This window comes from Myotis davidii, unplaced genomic scaffold (genome assembly GCF_000327345.1).
Source record: "Myotis davidii unplaced genomic scaffold, ASM32734v1 scaffold106, whole genome shotgun sequence".
Classification (NCBI taxonomy): Eukaryota; Metazoa; Chordata; class Mammalia; order Chiroptera; family Vespertilionidae; genus Myotis; species Myotis davidii.
In genome coordinates, this window is record NW_006297290.1 from 269946 (window position 1) to 285734 (window position 15789).

The 15789-nt window shown below is 34.5% G+C and overlaps 1 protein-coding gene across 1 annotated transcript in view; it reads right to left on the reverse strand.

The window, feature by feature from the left end:
• The window catches only part of LOC102756613 (estrogen sulfotransferase), a 94600-nt gene extending 86104 nt beyond the window's left edge, over nucleotides 1-8496 (reverse strand). The window contains exon 1 of the mRNA XM_006773100.2: nucleotides 8442-8496. Within this exon, the coding sequence (XP_006773163.1) occupies nucleotides 8442-8496 (55 nt within the window). The remainder of the gene's footprint in view (nucleotides 1-8441) is intronic.
• Between the last annotated feature and the right edge of the window lie 7293 nt (nucleotides 8497-15789).

Consider the following 15789-nt stretch of genomic DNA (forward strand, 5'->3'; position numbering starts at 1 on the left):
AAAAAAGGGTACGGTCTTTTTTTTTTTTAGTTTTATTCATTTCAAACGGGCCGGATCCGGCCCGCGGGCCATAGTTTGCCCACGGCTGCTCTAGAGTCTTGAGGTTTGGATGCTTAGGATGTTTCCCCTAGGATTTTGGAAAAATAATTTTGCTATGGAAATATGAATTTTTAAAACCCATTACAGTAATCTTCTGTATTACTTTGTTTTATTAACTTAATGAATAATAAAACATAAGATTATAATAAAACATTTATGTTTAAATTTCAGAGACAATAAATCCTGAAAAAAAAAGAAATACCATACAAAGAAATTTTGTGAAGTGTGGAGATCTAAATGTTGAAACCTTCTCAATGGCAAAAGGCAAATGGCATTTTTGAAAACATGTCCATAAGGTTGATGAATGACAAAAGAAATATATTTGTGGTAGGCAGTTAGACAGATATGAGCAGAGTAAGGACCATGGGCCAAGTAGAAAAGGTTGCCAGGGTGGAAAACCCTCTGTGCCTAACAATGGGCAATTGTAGGTGGGACTGTGCCCCTAGGCAGCCGTGGTCAGCAAACTGCGGCTCGTGAGCCACATGCAGCTCTTTGGCCTCTTGAGTGTGGCTGTTCCTAAGCCTTAGGAAGTACCCTAATTAAGTTAATAACAATGTACCTACTTTTTAAGTTTAAAAAATTTGGCTCTCAAAAGAAATTTCAATCATTGTACTGTTGATATTTGGCTCTGTTGACTAATGAGTTTGCCGACCACTGCTAGGGTAATCTTTCCTCTTCTAGCATATCACTGGTCATGCAGTTTAGGCCCCCTGACTTTTCCTCCCTAGAGATAACATCTAGGCCTCAGTTGCATTTCAGCTCTAGGTCCAGAAAAGCAGCAAAACCAGACAAGTGACTGCGATGACTACCTCAGGACCAACTGCACTGAATAATGACCACCTACCCTGGCACCGACCAATCAGTGGAGACCACGACTCTAAAAAGACACACCTGGAAAACTGCTGAATATTCTATTGAGATTTTCCCCTGGGACTTCCCCTAAAATTTTTATCCTTAAAACCTTTAGGACAGAGGACCCAGCAACTCTCCCTCCCAGGAGCACACCCTTGCCTTTCCCTCCCCTTTCCTTTCCCCATTCCCCCAGGTGTATCTCTTTTTCCTTCCTAATTTCAAAGCTCACAGGCCCTACCTTTGCCTCTATAACTTGTTTCCTAAGCCCATTTCTTTAACGAGTTACTTATTTTACTTCTTTGGTTTTCTTTCTTTCTTTTTTTAAATGTATTTTTATTGATTTCAGAGAGGAAAGGAGAGGGAGAGAGATACTGGTAGAAATATCAATGAGAGAGAAATCATTGATTGGTTGCCTCCTGCATACCCCCCACTGGGGATCAAGCCCACAACCCAGGCATGTGCCCCTGACTGGAATCGAACCTGGGACCCCCCCTCTCCGCCCAGGCCCCAGGCTGAAGTTTCATTCACTGAGCCAGACCAGCTAGAGAACCTCTGTGGTTTTCTAAATAAATGTTCTCTTATAGTTTGAGTCTTGGCTCTGAATTCTTTCCTAGCCAGACTCAATTACCAAGGTTGCTGAACCCAGTCTGGTTTGACCCCATCATTTTAACACCTGCTGTTGTTGCTGCTGCTACCAACATATTTGTGATTAATAAAAATCTACAAAAATATCAAAGCATTTTTCCAGGAAGAAAACAAATAAATAACTGAAAAGAATAGATGTAGCCAATATGCATTTGAAAAATGGCTAAACTTGTTTATAATTGATGAAATGCAACTCAATATTAATGAGATACAACTTTTTGCCCATCAAATTATGAAATTACACAAAGACATAAAACCAAAAATTAGATGAAAAATATTTGATATAAAACTGCTGGCCAAAAAGGAACTATCAAACATTAATTTTGCTGTTATAGATTGGAAACTTTTTTTGAAAGGTATTTGAAGCTATGAATCAAAGATCAGAATTGTTTATACTATTTGCCTCAAGAATTTTCAAGTCCTCTTCTAGGAATGTATACAAAGGACATTGCTAGAGAGTACACAGTAAAATTTATGTACACATGCACATGTTACAGCCATATGTACACTATAATAACAGAAAACAAATGAATAACAAACAGAAAATAATATGAATACCCCTTTAAGGGTGGCTAAATAAAGTGAAATTTATCAATAAGTGAAAATATTGTAGAGACATTATATGAAACTATATAGAACTGTTTTTGTTTGCTTGCTTGCTTTTTATTCATGGCCCATAGAGCCTTAAAAGAGAGACGGGGAGTGAAAAATGGCAAAATTCCATAATGGAGGGGAACTATTCCAACCAAAGAAGTACACATCTATCTATTTTACATTTTGAGATTTGCAGACCAGAGTCAATTGCTTAATATGTGTTATATATTACTAATTTTTAAAAATGAGAGTGTGAGAAATGATGACATAACCAAAAATTTAAAAAATGCTGCCTACAAAATAAATGTAATAAATGTAATAAATGTAATATATTATACACAGACACTTGTATATATAAACGTATAAAAGCTAAAGAAACATTTTTACTAATGGTTGGTTATCTTTGTGTGGTTGATAAATACATTTTTTCCTCCTTTAGTTTTAAAAACTTTATAAAAATTTAAATAATCACTAAACTCAATCTACAACTGTTCTACAATAGGTGAAAGCATACGGTTCAAGCCCTATACCTGATTTTAATGCTTCAATAATGTACTTGATTATGAAAATTAAACAATAACACACAGAAATATAATGAAGCTATGTTTTATACTACTACTTAGGGCACAGAAAATATTTTGGGGTATATTACAAAAAGAAAAATAAAGCACAGTGCTTAAGCATTGGGTCTGTGAAATAAAATGGTCTGGTCAAATTCCAACTTAGCTGATATGTGTCCTAACCTGGGGAAATTATTCAAATCTTGTAAGTCTTCATTTCTTCATCCTTAACCTTGAAAACACACACACACACACACACACACACACACACACACACACAAACCTATATACTTCCTTGGGTTATAAGATCCTTAAAAAGTGCTACCATCATGTCTGAATGCCTGGCATATTAAAAGTGCCCAACAAGTGTCAGCTCTTTCTACTATTGCAAAAATCTGATTGTCTTAGAGGATAAAGGGTGCATCGAAATGAATACCCTTCCCGGTCTCCTCAGAAGGGTGCATAGAAACAAGGGAACCTATAGGCCAAAAATATAGCGAGTGAATTGTTGGACAAGGGAAGGACCTAACTCCTGTATCCTTCTTGGAGAGCTTCTGGCACAGGAAGAGGAAGGTCCTAGAGGTACATGGGCTGAAATAATCCATGACCATCCTGACTTGAAATAGGAGGAAGTCAGGGCATTCAGAAAAGAGCTGGGGTGGGGAGCTGGGACAGGGTGAAAAGCTTCACCTCAAGGCTCAAAGTGAACATGTCAGCCTTTTAGGCCTCTGCCTTCCTCAAGAATTTCAATTCTGAAGATCAAGTCCATATTCATTTTTGTACCCCATGGCCTTCTGTGTTCTGCTTGCTACCTTCCTTCCCAACTACATCACTCACCATTCTCTTATTAACACAATGCAGTCACTTCAAACCACTGACATAACACACCTCCAAGTCTATTTCCCCTCCCCTCTTCTCACACTTCTTCAGCTCACACTCTTCTACTTATCTTGCAAAATTCCTTTTCTAATCTTTTCATGTTGAGAATGACAAGTCCTCTTCTGTGCCTCCAAAATTCTTGTATTACTCAACAGAGTACTTTCAAAATATAAAATTAATGTACTGACTCATTTCCCAAATGGAATTATTTTGGAGCTTTAAGTTTATGCCTCCACATACTTGCCATTAGCTGTTCTCTCATCTATAAAATTCCTCTCTCTTCTCAAGTTTCTAAATATTACCCAAATATTAATAGTCACTTCTAATTCCTGGCTACCTCCTCTGATCATATTCAGTTTTTTGTATTTCTTTTGTTCTGGAGTTATATCAATCACTTAGAAATTAAATCCTGAAATAACTTCTACTTCTTAATATTTTATGACTTTTCATATGGCTCAGTGAAATCTTTTCTACTATACTACATCCTTCATTGCTTTCATTTTTAAAATTTTTTAAATATTTTTGTTGATTTCTAAGAGGAAGGGAGAGGGAGAGAGATAGAAACATCAATGATAAGAGAGAATCATTGAGCGGCTGCTTCCTGCACATCCCATACTGGGGATTGAGCTCACAACCCAAGCATATGCCCTGACCAGGAATCGAACGGTGACCTCCTAGTTCATAGATCAGCACTCAACCACTGAGCCATGCTGGCTGGGCAGTCCTTCATTGCTTCAAATCACCAGCCATGTTCAAAAAATTTCTATCCTGCTACCTCCTCTTCATCATTTAGTTCAGTGCTATCTCTCTACTGAGACACTCCAGCGCCACAGCCTCCTCATTATACAACTAACAAAATTTGGAATATATTTTTCTTATAATTTCTTTAATGTTACTTAATCCATTTACTTTGTTTTTGTTAATCTTCACCCAAGGATATTTTTCCATTGAATTTTAGAGAGAGTGAAGGGAAAGGGAGAGACACATTGATTGATTGCCTCCTGCGTATGCTTTGATAGGGACTGGGGATCAAGCCAGCAACTGAGGTACATGCCCTTGACTGGAATTGAACCTGGGACCCTTCAGTCCATGGGCTAATGCTCTATCCACTGAGCAAAACAGGCTGCAGCTTAATTCATTTACTTTTAATCTATATGTGTCTTTTTATTTAAAGTGGGTTTTATTTTTGATTCACCCTCATAATCTGTCTTTTAATTAGTGCATTTATGCCACTGACTTTAGGAGTGCTTACTGATAGTTACTACCATCTCAGGTGGCTTCTGGGGCTTCTGGGGCCCACCTGACTTGCTGCCCAAGATTGGATCAGGTCCCGGGTGGCAAGGCAGGCAGGCTTCTGGGGCTCCTGGGGCCGGCCTGCCCTGGATGGGGACACGCTGGAGGCTTGAGATGTCCTGCCTTGCCTGCATTATGTAAATTAACCACCGTCTTTGTTTGTGGTTAATTTGCATATCACACTGATTAGCCCATGAGAGGCATAGCAAAGGTGCGGTCAATTACCATGTTAGTCTATTATTAGATTAGATTACTGTTATTTTGTAATTATGACCACCAGACCATTTAGTTATAATGAATGTTTATTGTTGGGTGATCAATTATACATTCATTCTACATATGACTCTATTACATCATAAAATTGGTATCAGGTAATAATCTTATTTTTTCATTACTCATCAGGTAAAGACATATCTGACTATAAAAAAATTATCTAAATATGTATTTCAAATTTGAGTTTTGTTTTAATATCTGGAATTGAACAACTTTAACTGAAAAAAGCAAATGAAAAATATCAAGGTAAAGCAAGTAAACTTAGGCTAAAATTTGGTATGACTTAACATCATACAATGAACACATAAAAACATGTTTTTTCAAATTATAGTAGACAGTTATATTTTACAATAATAAGAATGATTTATTGTAAAAAATAAGAACCACATAACTATATTCAATAATTAATTCATACAATGTATAGAATTAGTCTTTTCTAAAGGGGATTATAGAGAGATAAATTTAGATTTAGAGTTTTTGAGAATTCTCACAGTAAATTTGAGTTTATTAAGAGGTGATTTGTCTTTTGATACAAATTAGACTCTTTAAAAATGTTGATTGCTCCCCTTTGATGACAAACATTATTATCAGACTAGAGGCCTGGTGTATGCAATTCATGCATGGGGAGGGGGGTTCCCTCAGCCAGACCTGCACCCTCTCCAACCCAGGAACCCTCAGAAATGTCCTACTGACAGCTTAGTCCCACTCCCTGCAGTCTGGCCTCCCTCTACAGGAGGCAACTGGGCTGATCAGGAGAAGGCACTGCCCCATCACCCCACTGCTGCTGCCATTGCCAGCTACCTCCACCACAAAACACGGACTCCAGTCCCTCCACCACAAAAAAATGACAACTTTCTTTAGGTATTTTCAAGATGTCTCTTTCATAGGATATGTCCTTTTTTTCTTTCTTTTGTTTCATCCTCACCTGAGGATATTTTTCCAATGATTTTTAGAGAGCATGGAAGAGAGAGGGAAAGACAGAGAGAAACATCAATGTGAGAGGGACACTTAGATTGGTTGCCTCCTGCATGAGTCCTGACCTGGGCCTCTGCCAGGGAGGAACCTGCAACCTAGGTACATGCCCTTGACCAGAATCGAACCCAGACCCTGCGGTCAGCAAGCCGAGGCTCTATCCACTGAGCAAAACCAGCTAGGGAAGGATATGACATTTCTTAGTCCCTCCAGCACCGGACCTTTGTTTTTTCCTCCAGGCGTGAGGTGGAAAAACCCTAAATACCTTCTTGGATTCTTATTACGCAAGTTACCAAGAACACTGTGAGAGGCATACAGGAACTTAGCCAATGAGCTGTAAGTAAAGGTGTTTACTCTGAAGCTCACACACAGAGGTGGATTGCCAGTGCACCCTGGCTGGCAGGCTGTTCTCTCGGGCAGGCCCTGCTCTCTGCTCTCTGTGGGCCCTGGTCTGCCCTACTCTCTGTGGGTCTGCCCCATCTGTGGCTTGCCTCACCACCCAGCAGTCCCCTCCCACCCACCTGCGTGTGCAGCCTCCTCTTGAGCAGTCATGACTGTTACAGCATCCCGGCTAATTTGCATTTTACATATATAATTTTATATATATAAAAAGAGGTAATATACATATATATATGATAGCTAGATGGATAGATGATAGCTAGATAGATATATAGATAGAGATATAGATATATCTATTAAGCCTTGCATAGCATGCCCTTAGTCTCAGCTGTTCATAGGGACTCTAGAGGTCCTGTTCAAATCTTTACTTTTGGACTACCAAGAATATCAAAATTAAACATATTAAAGTTATTTGTTTTTCTTTTTTTTTGTTAATTACCCACTATGGTACTACTAGGCCAAAGATTTGGGTTTTCTCTACACATATTTATTTATTTATTGCTCCACTTTTATATTCACTGTACCTTATCCAGTTTCTTCACCTCTGTGAATAAATAAATGAATAAAAGAATAAAAGAGTGAAAGAACAAATGAAACTCAATTAGCTTTTCAAAAATTATGGAAATTTTCATATATAGTGCTGCTCTGAGTTAGGAATAAAATAAGACATTTCCTCTGGAAAAGATAAAAACAAGGTATTGTAATGCACTTGAGGTTGCTTGTACTCAGCCCTTTGAATGAATGAAAGTAAACAGAAAACACTAGTAAGTTGATGAAATTGATGTGATGCAGTCAATAAGAGGAGATCCTGTCTAAAGAGAAGTTCAATATGGAAAACTACAATCTCTTCTGGTCCCCAATGTGGACAGCCAGAACCACTCTTGAATTTCTTTTAACCCAGAAATATGTTTCTGTCATATGAATGTGAATAGGTTGTAAAAAATCATTATAGTTATTTTTTAAATATACAGTACGATTGCTTTTTTGTAAAAACGCAGTTACAATCAATACCAATCATTTTTAAAACTTTATGCATGGATATTTTTTAAGCATATGTGATGTTTTCTATGATAAGTACAATGACATTTAATTCTAGGAGTTGATTGAGATTGGAGAGAGGGATATTCACATTTTCTATTTATTTACTTCAAAAGATGAAAAATCAAAGAAATGAAGTTGATTTTTCCAACATTTAAATTTTGTAATTTTTGAGTAATTATGATTTTTAATTCAACAATCTAATAGCTAAATTAATGGATGCTTTCACAACTAGTATCCCCCAAAAAAGCAAACAAAACAATTACCTGGTGTAGTTAAAATACCAGCAAAATATATAGAAAAATAACATTACTTTTTTGGTAAAAAGAGGTCAGAGCATATACAATAAAGTAAATAATTAAATAATAGAGGACATATTAAGTTTTAAAAGGTGAAATAAGTGAGGAATTCTTCTCCTGGTCTAGTATCTTGATAAAAAATTTTTAAAAAAATTTGAAGACCCCATTTTGTACCAAGAATTTTCTTCACAGGCAATGAATTTTTCAAAAGATATAGAGGCAATTCTATTGACATATTAGTTTTTCCAATTGTCCATTAAACATAAAATTATGTTCTCATAATAATCATAAAGCTACAAAGATTTATTTTAATTATGAGTATGCCATTCCAGTTCCTGATTAATTTGTATTATAGCATGAATCACTCTTTTGTTGAAAATTCTCCTCAGAAATTCCTAGGAGAGAATTGAACAGAAAATTAATTTCCTGTTGGGTTGAATTCTTAGAATTTGAATAAACCTATTGGTTGCACTGAAACCACAAAATTAGCATTTTACTAATCTCTATGTTTAAATAGCTGTGAGGAAAAAAGACTTACCATCACTTTGATCTTCAACACAGCTTGCTTCTTCTTCCCAGGCTTGGGTTCCCATAAGGTGTTGTATTTACATAAGGCAAAATTATTATGATTTCACATTGCTTAATCTTTGTTTCACTCTCTATTAAGATGTATTTGTGTTTCTGTTTTTATATATTGGTACCTTTGTATGATATACTGGTAGCTTAAAAAAAATCTTCTAATTTAATACCACCTGACAGCTTTTAAAAAATATATGTTTTTATTGTTTTGTAGAGAGAAGGAAGAGGGATAGAGAGATATAAACATTGAATGGCTGCCTCCTACATGCCACTGGGACATGTTCCTTGACAGGGAATCCAACCTGAGATCTCTTGGGTCATGGGTCGACGCTCAACCACTGAGCACACCGGTCGGGCACCACCTCAGAGCTTTAAGTGAAAAATTAATATAGTTTTATATAGACCAACTCATGTTTTGATGATTTGGTAACTGAAATCTTTCTCATATATTGAAGAAGTAGATATAGAATTTCAATAGAGACTTGTGGTAAGGTAATTTAAATTATTTTTGCCCAATTCTATGGAAAGTGGTTATGCAAAATAATTTCCAATCTTTCTGATTACTAAAGGGAAGATCATTGCTGTAAGAATACTTTTAAGGCCAGTTTTATTCTGCGTCATTTGGCTAACAAAATTAATTCCATAAGGGGATATACACTTAGATTTGTATGACTGTTTTTTGTAAAGATGGTTTAATTTGGATATTTGGAAGGATACCAATAGATAAAGGTAGTAAACTCATTTTGGATTTACAAATATGCCTTTTGTTTTTACTAATGAATTTAGATTCTACAGGTTGCAAATTAAATCAGTATATATGTAATATGTCAGTATTACTTTACTGACTAAGGTAATTTCTCTGGAAACCAATTTCCTGTATATGTTTCAGTATTTTTAGTTTCTTGCAAGTTGATTGAATTCTAGGAATCAAACATGATAAGACTTCTGAATCTTATGATTCTGTCCAACTTAATCACCTTTATACAGTCATGTCATATATATATAAATGTAGCAAGATACCAATTAAACTAGATTCTTTTAAAAAATAAATGATGGAGGTTAAAATTTCTACACAATGCACCAACAGTATTTTTCATGAAAACTCTGAAAGAGCAGGATACTTTCAAATAAATTTAAAGAAGAAAGTCATTTTCAAATAAAATTAAATGACAGTTCTTATTATATTTTATTTTATTACATACTTTAGCAAATCTGATGATCCAAGAGAAAAAAATTTAATTGTACTTGAATATTGATGCTTCTCTATTCCATTGACAAAACCATATTCAACCATATTGCTACTTCATGGAATAAATGTCTTATTTTAGAGTGTTAGTAAGTGAATATAGTAGTAAGAAATTGGCATTTCTAAATACTGCAACATTAAGGAAGATAACTAGGATAATAAACATTTATATTGAGTAGCAAAATTAAAAATCTTAATTTAATAAAAGTACTATTTTTTTAATTAAAACTATTTTATCATAATATTTCTCTTTTGTTAGAAATAAAAAAATATTGATGATACAACTTTTAGTATAAAACCTAACCTTTATTTTATCTTCTTAAATAGACCTTGACAACCATGAAGCTTCTCATCTTTACCTGCCTCATGGCTGTTGCTCTTGCCAGACCTGTGAGTACAGTAAAAATTTAAAAGGTGTTAGATTCTTTTTAGAATGACCTGATATCTCATCAAACACAAGCTACTGAGAATATCTTAAAGCAGCAAATGATCTCTAATTGGTTATTGGAGTATTGATATCAAAACTGTGATAATGTTTCACATTTGAATATCATTATGTAGTCCACTCAAAGCCTTAACTTTAATTAAAATGTCTCACTTGAAAAATAAGTATATTACAATAAAATTAAAAGTAAAAAAATGAAAAAAGAAGGTATTATATATGATAAATAGCATTTTATACTAAATAGGCTTTCCCCTGTTCCATTATACAATTAACATATATATATATATGTTATATATATATATATATAGAGAGAGAGAGAGAGAGACCTGAGGGCTTGAGTGAGAAAGAGAGAGAGAGAGCAAGGCGGGAGGAGAGAGAGAGAGAGAGAGAGAGAGAGAGAGAGAGAGAGAGAGAGACATATATGTCTAAATATATATATAGACATAGAAGAGGTGTCCAATATTTCCTATCTAAATATAACATCAAAGCACATGTTCCACAGTATCCTGCTTTTAGAACCAAAGCCAAATCTATCTTATTTGAGATAGCTTGTGTCAACCAATATTTTTCCCCCAAAGTACAGAAAACTAGGCTGATTCTGCTGATTCAGAGATCAAGTCATTATCATCACTATAGATCAAGCATGTCAAACTCAAAGGCTAACATGGGCCAAATAAACAAGTTTTAAATTTATGTAGGCCCCCAAAAACAAAAGCTTCAATTTTCATTCAATTTTCATAGAAATGTAGGTTTATTTAGAAAGAGACATGCTGAATAAAAAGAACTGAAATAAATGAGTAAACATTAACATAAAATAGAACATGTTAATAAAAATTAAATTTTTCTTGAACATTAACTTATTAGACACTGAATAACTGCACAAATTATTTTCTTGTTCTCTGAAAGTGATATATTTCCTGTTGCACACACCAAACAAGTCAGTCTAAGACTAATGATGTGGCAATCACTGCTAGTATTAGTGGAGAGAAATGGTGTACCTGTGTGTAAGGTGTGTAAGGGAAATGAATGAAACACGATTATAGTAATCAGTCATTAGCAAACATTGTAGTTTATTTTAATAACTAGAGGTCTGGTGCACAAAATCCATGCACCAGATGTGGTGTCCCTCAGCCCGGCCTGTGCTCTCTCACAGTCAGGACCCCACAGGTAGGTTTCCTCAGCTTGGCTGGCAATCAGGGCCTATTGAGGCTTTCCTTCCCCCAGCTGCCAGCAGCTGACCCCACCCCTGCCACTGCCACTGCTTGCCATCTATGTGGTGCCGCCCCCCTTCCCCACCACCAGTCACCTCTCTCTGTGGGTGACAGGTGTGGGGTGTGATCGCTTGGCTAGTCTGGGCCTCCCTCTGCGGGGCAATCGCTGGCTGGCCCCGCACACCCATCACAGTGTCACTGACCTGTGGCCCAGGCCTCCCTCTGTGGGATGATTGATCATAGGGGGGAGCCCTCAGGTCAATTGCCGTGCAGAGGGAGGCCTCACCCACCTGCCGCAATGCCACTGGCCAGGTAGCCTGGGCCTCCCTCTTTGGGGTGATTGATTGTGGGGAATGGTGGGGCCTCCCCAACCAATTGTATCGCACCCACCTTGGCTGGCCTGGCACCAATGTGTGTCATAGCGTGGTAACAGGAATTTAATCTGGACAGTTGTTCTGCTGTTTGGTTGATTCGCATTTTATGCTTTTATTATTATAGATATATATATATATAACAGGATATTGTAAAAATTAAGTTTTTATTAAAACGTTTCTTACGTACCATTACATTGGCTGGGCCACAAAAATATTCATTGTTGGCCACATGTAGCCCACAGGCTGCGAGTTTGAGATGCTTGCTATAGACAATTAAACTAGACAATATAAATTAAATAACTTTCCCTCTCATCAAACAGACAAACAAACATTGAAACAGTTATCTGAAACAAAAAGTTATCCTGTTCCCTTGTGATATGTGGTTAATGAAGGTGAGAGGAATATATAAACAGGAATCACCCGACAATAAAATAATTCAGATAAAATAATGATCTGGGAAATTTGGACATCGAAGCTACCTCATACAGAAGCAAAGCTTCTGAAATGCTGAGATATTCTGTTGTTTGCATTGATGAGACTCTTATTCTCCAGTTCCCCTTCTGGATAATATAGAATCACAGATAATTCAACTTCTTACCCAATAGTGTTATGTTTATGAAAGATCCTAAGAACCAATAGGAGGAAATCTCTGACTTCAAGTTACAAAAATGATCCGAGTTCCTCAGAAATGTGTCATTGGAGCCATTCTTATCTTATCCTTTTTACAAATAAACAGATAGTTTCCCCAGAAAACAGATTCCTCACCCCTATTTCAAAGAAAATATCAGGTGTGTTTTTGTGATTATTTATTTAAATGCCATTATTTAACAAAACTAAGTCTTGTTTCTAAAGTAAAAATTCAGGTTGAGGCACATTTTTATATGATTTAATTGATTATGAAAATAAAATCCAGACAAAAAATATTTAATTAGGAAAGTATACATTGGCTCCAAAAATTTATAATGGTTTAAATCACCGTTAGAGTTACCATGTAATATAAATAGTTCAGCATACTGAGTAACTTCTTTACCATTCTAATTTAAAGTAACTAAAATTCTTTTTAGCCTTTTTACATATTTTCTTATTCTTTCTCATATTCGAAAAAGAGGACAAATTTAATATATTTTCCTTTGATATTTGTCAATAAAACAATTATAGTTCTCCCTTTCTCCTTTTAAAATTTGCTCGCAAAGAAATTTGGTCTCAAATTTAGATGTTAAGATAAAAACCTTTTTCTTAAGTAGCAATGTTAAAATTCACAGATTATATGTGTAGTGTGGCATTGTTATTGTATTTTCGTTGCTTTTTTGTCTTCTTATAACTCTTGCATTTTTTTATAGAAGTTTCCTCTAAGATACCCAGAACTCATTCAAGTGAGTATTCTATTTTATGTTCCCAAAACTCACTCTTTTTGTGGAACTTAAGTGATGATGTTTGGGTAACACATAGACTCTAGACCTGTTCAGCCCTTCTCTATAAAATAGCCAGTTTTACATTCACTGAGGTATCATATCTTCAGTTCAGGTACTGACAAATATTGGTTTGTTCTCACAAACCATTTTAGAGAGGGGGCACATACATTTATATTAATATGGTTCATCAAAACCATATTATTCCTGAGAAATAGTTAAACAGAATATAACAGTTTATTTTAATTCATTCTTACTTCTTTTTTTCTCTCTTATAGTCAAAGATATGATTTAGAATTTGGTCTCATTTTAGAGACTTAATCTTAAATTAGGTACAACTCTACCACATCAGTTTGCAACAGCCATTAGTTCTCCATTCTGTTCACTAATTGAACTAATACCTGCTTTTCATTATTATTTTTACTCTTTGCAGAATGAACCAGACAGCTCAGAGGTAAGGTTCTGTCTCACCTCTCCCCACCTACAACCCAAATTACTATTTCTTTTTCAATTAGCGATGATGAATGATGATTTTTTCCCCCATTCCAATTGGTATATACCTTTACTTGGATTACTCTTTCAATTCTCTGTTTGGATTAAATCCCTATTCAATTTATCCTTTGCTTTGGTTTACTAAATCTCTGGACCTGGTAAGAAAGGAACCAAATAGGGTTTCTTCATGAAATTTTATAATTAAATCATAAAGCTAAAACTAATTATATTTTCTATTAACTAAGAAAGTTAAAAATATGCTCATTTTGAGGTGTTTTTCATTTTTATAATTCATAATTTAGTTTCTACAGGAAGTGCACAAAGAAAGAAAGTCAAATTTACTCTAGGAAGTGTTATCCACTGACTCTTCTTAAAAGATAAACAATTTTTTTCTTGGAGATTTAATTAAATTTTAGTTCATAAATATGTTTTTTCACTTCATTTAATCAAACCTTTTCTTCATTTAGTCACCTAAGCACCCATAAAGAATATTGAAACAAGATATGCAAATATTAAAAAGCTGCTTTAAACCTTAATTTGTACCTATATATTTGCCTCTTTGCAAAACAGTTATGCTTTCCTTTGCATAGACTATGTAAAACTTTACAATTACTATGCTAATCACAATGGAATGTTTTCTTTCTCTAAATAATACCTGGTATATGTTGTGTTTTCTATAATTTTGTAAATCAGTTGTCAAATAGACCACAAATAGAATTTTTACTTTAAAGACACCATTTAAAATATTTCATTGACAACCAAAGATTGTCTGAATGATTTGTAACATAACTTTTTTTTAAAAATTTATAACCTATAAAAAGAGTTCAGAAAGGTAAGAAAGTCTCTACAGGATATACTGTAGAATTAACAAAGAGAAGCGAGTGTTGTTTAATCCAGTAAGTGTTGTACTAATTCTTTATTGTCTTTTTATGGAAATAAATACTAACTTTATTGAACCAGATAGATGATTTCAACAGAACTGTGCTAAAACAAGGCAAAATATAATAATACAACAAATTTAGTGGAAGAAAATTGTAAAATATTTTTAAGTTCACATGTTGACAGCTTAGGCAAAGAAAGCTTAGCAAAGAGACATAATGTTAGACATGACATAGTAAGAAATATTAGTACATTTATGAAAATAATATTTACTTTTTTAAATAATTTGCACCAGCAAAAGGTGAAGTATACTTTTTTATACCTTTTCATTTATTTATGTCCCTTGCCACTAATGCTTTTGCTCTCTTTTCTATTTCTAAGGAACACATCAATGAAATGAACAGGGTAAGAAACACAGATGACATTTAAATTATTTAAAAAGTTTGTCCTTTTAAAAATGTATTTTATAACCTATATTTTATTGGTTTCAGCAGAGAGAACTTCTGAGAGAAAAACAAACTGATGAACTTAAGGTATCAAAATTTTTCTTAAAATAGTTTGGGGGAAAAAAAGCAAGCATTCTTGCAGTAGAAAAAGTGTTTTAATTTAGAAAAAAAAATTTTTCCCATGGCATTTATTCTTGAACTTTTCAGTCAGACATTCAAAATGACTAATAAATTATATCATTATATTGAAAATTCTAAAGAATAATGAATTTATTGATTTCAATATAAGTAGACAAAGCATTAGGATGGGTGGATGGATGGATGGGTAGATGGATGGATGAATCAATGCATGAATGTATGCAATTATGGACTGGTCAGTTGTTTGCACTTATCACTAAAACCGAAGAAATACTTACTAAGAGTATTATATAAAGCAAAATATCTGCTCCAAGAATGTTTCACATAGCCACAGTTGGTTATTTATCTTCTTTAAAAATGACTTTTTGGACCTGGGTTACCTACTAGATTTTTAATAGATTTAAGAAACCATACAGGTACTCAAAATTTATGAGATAAAAACATATTTCCTTAACTATCCTTGATACCTGAATTATTCTTTTCTTGGTAGGATACTAAGAATGAATAAAATAAAGTAAGAACTTTTGTTTTAAAACTAATAAATCCAATATAAAGAAAAGAAAGAAGTAAAAGCATATTTAAATACCCTATCCAAACTGAACACATAATTCTCTTAAGTCAAAACTAAGATAGATTTCTCTAATTCTAAGAAACATAAAGATAAAAC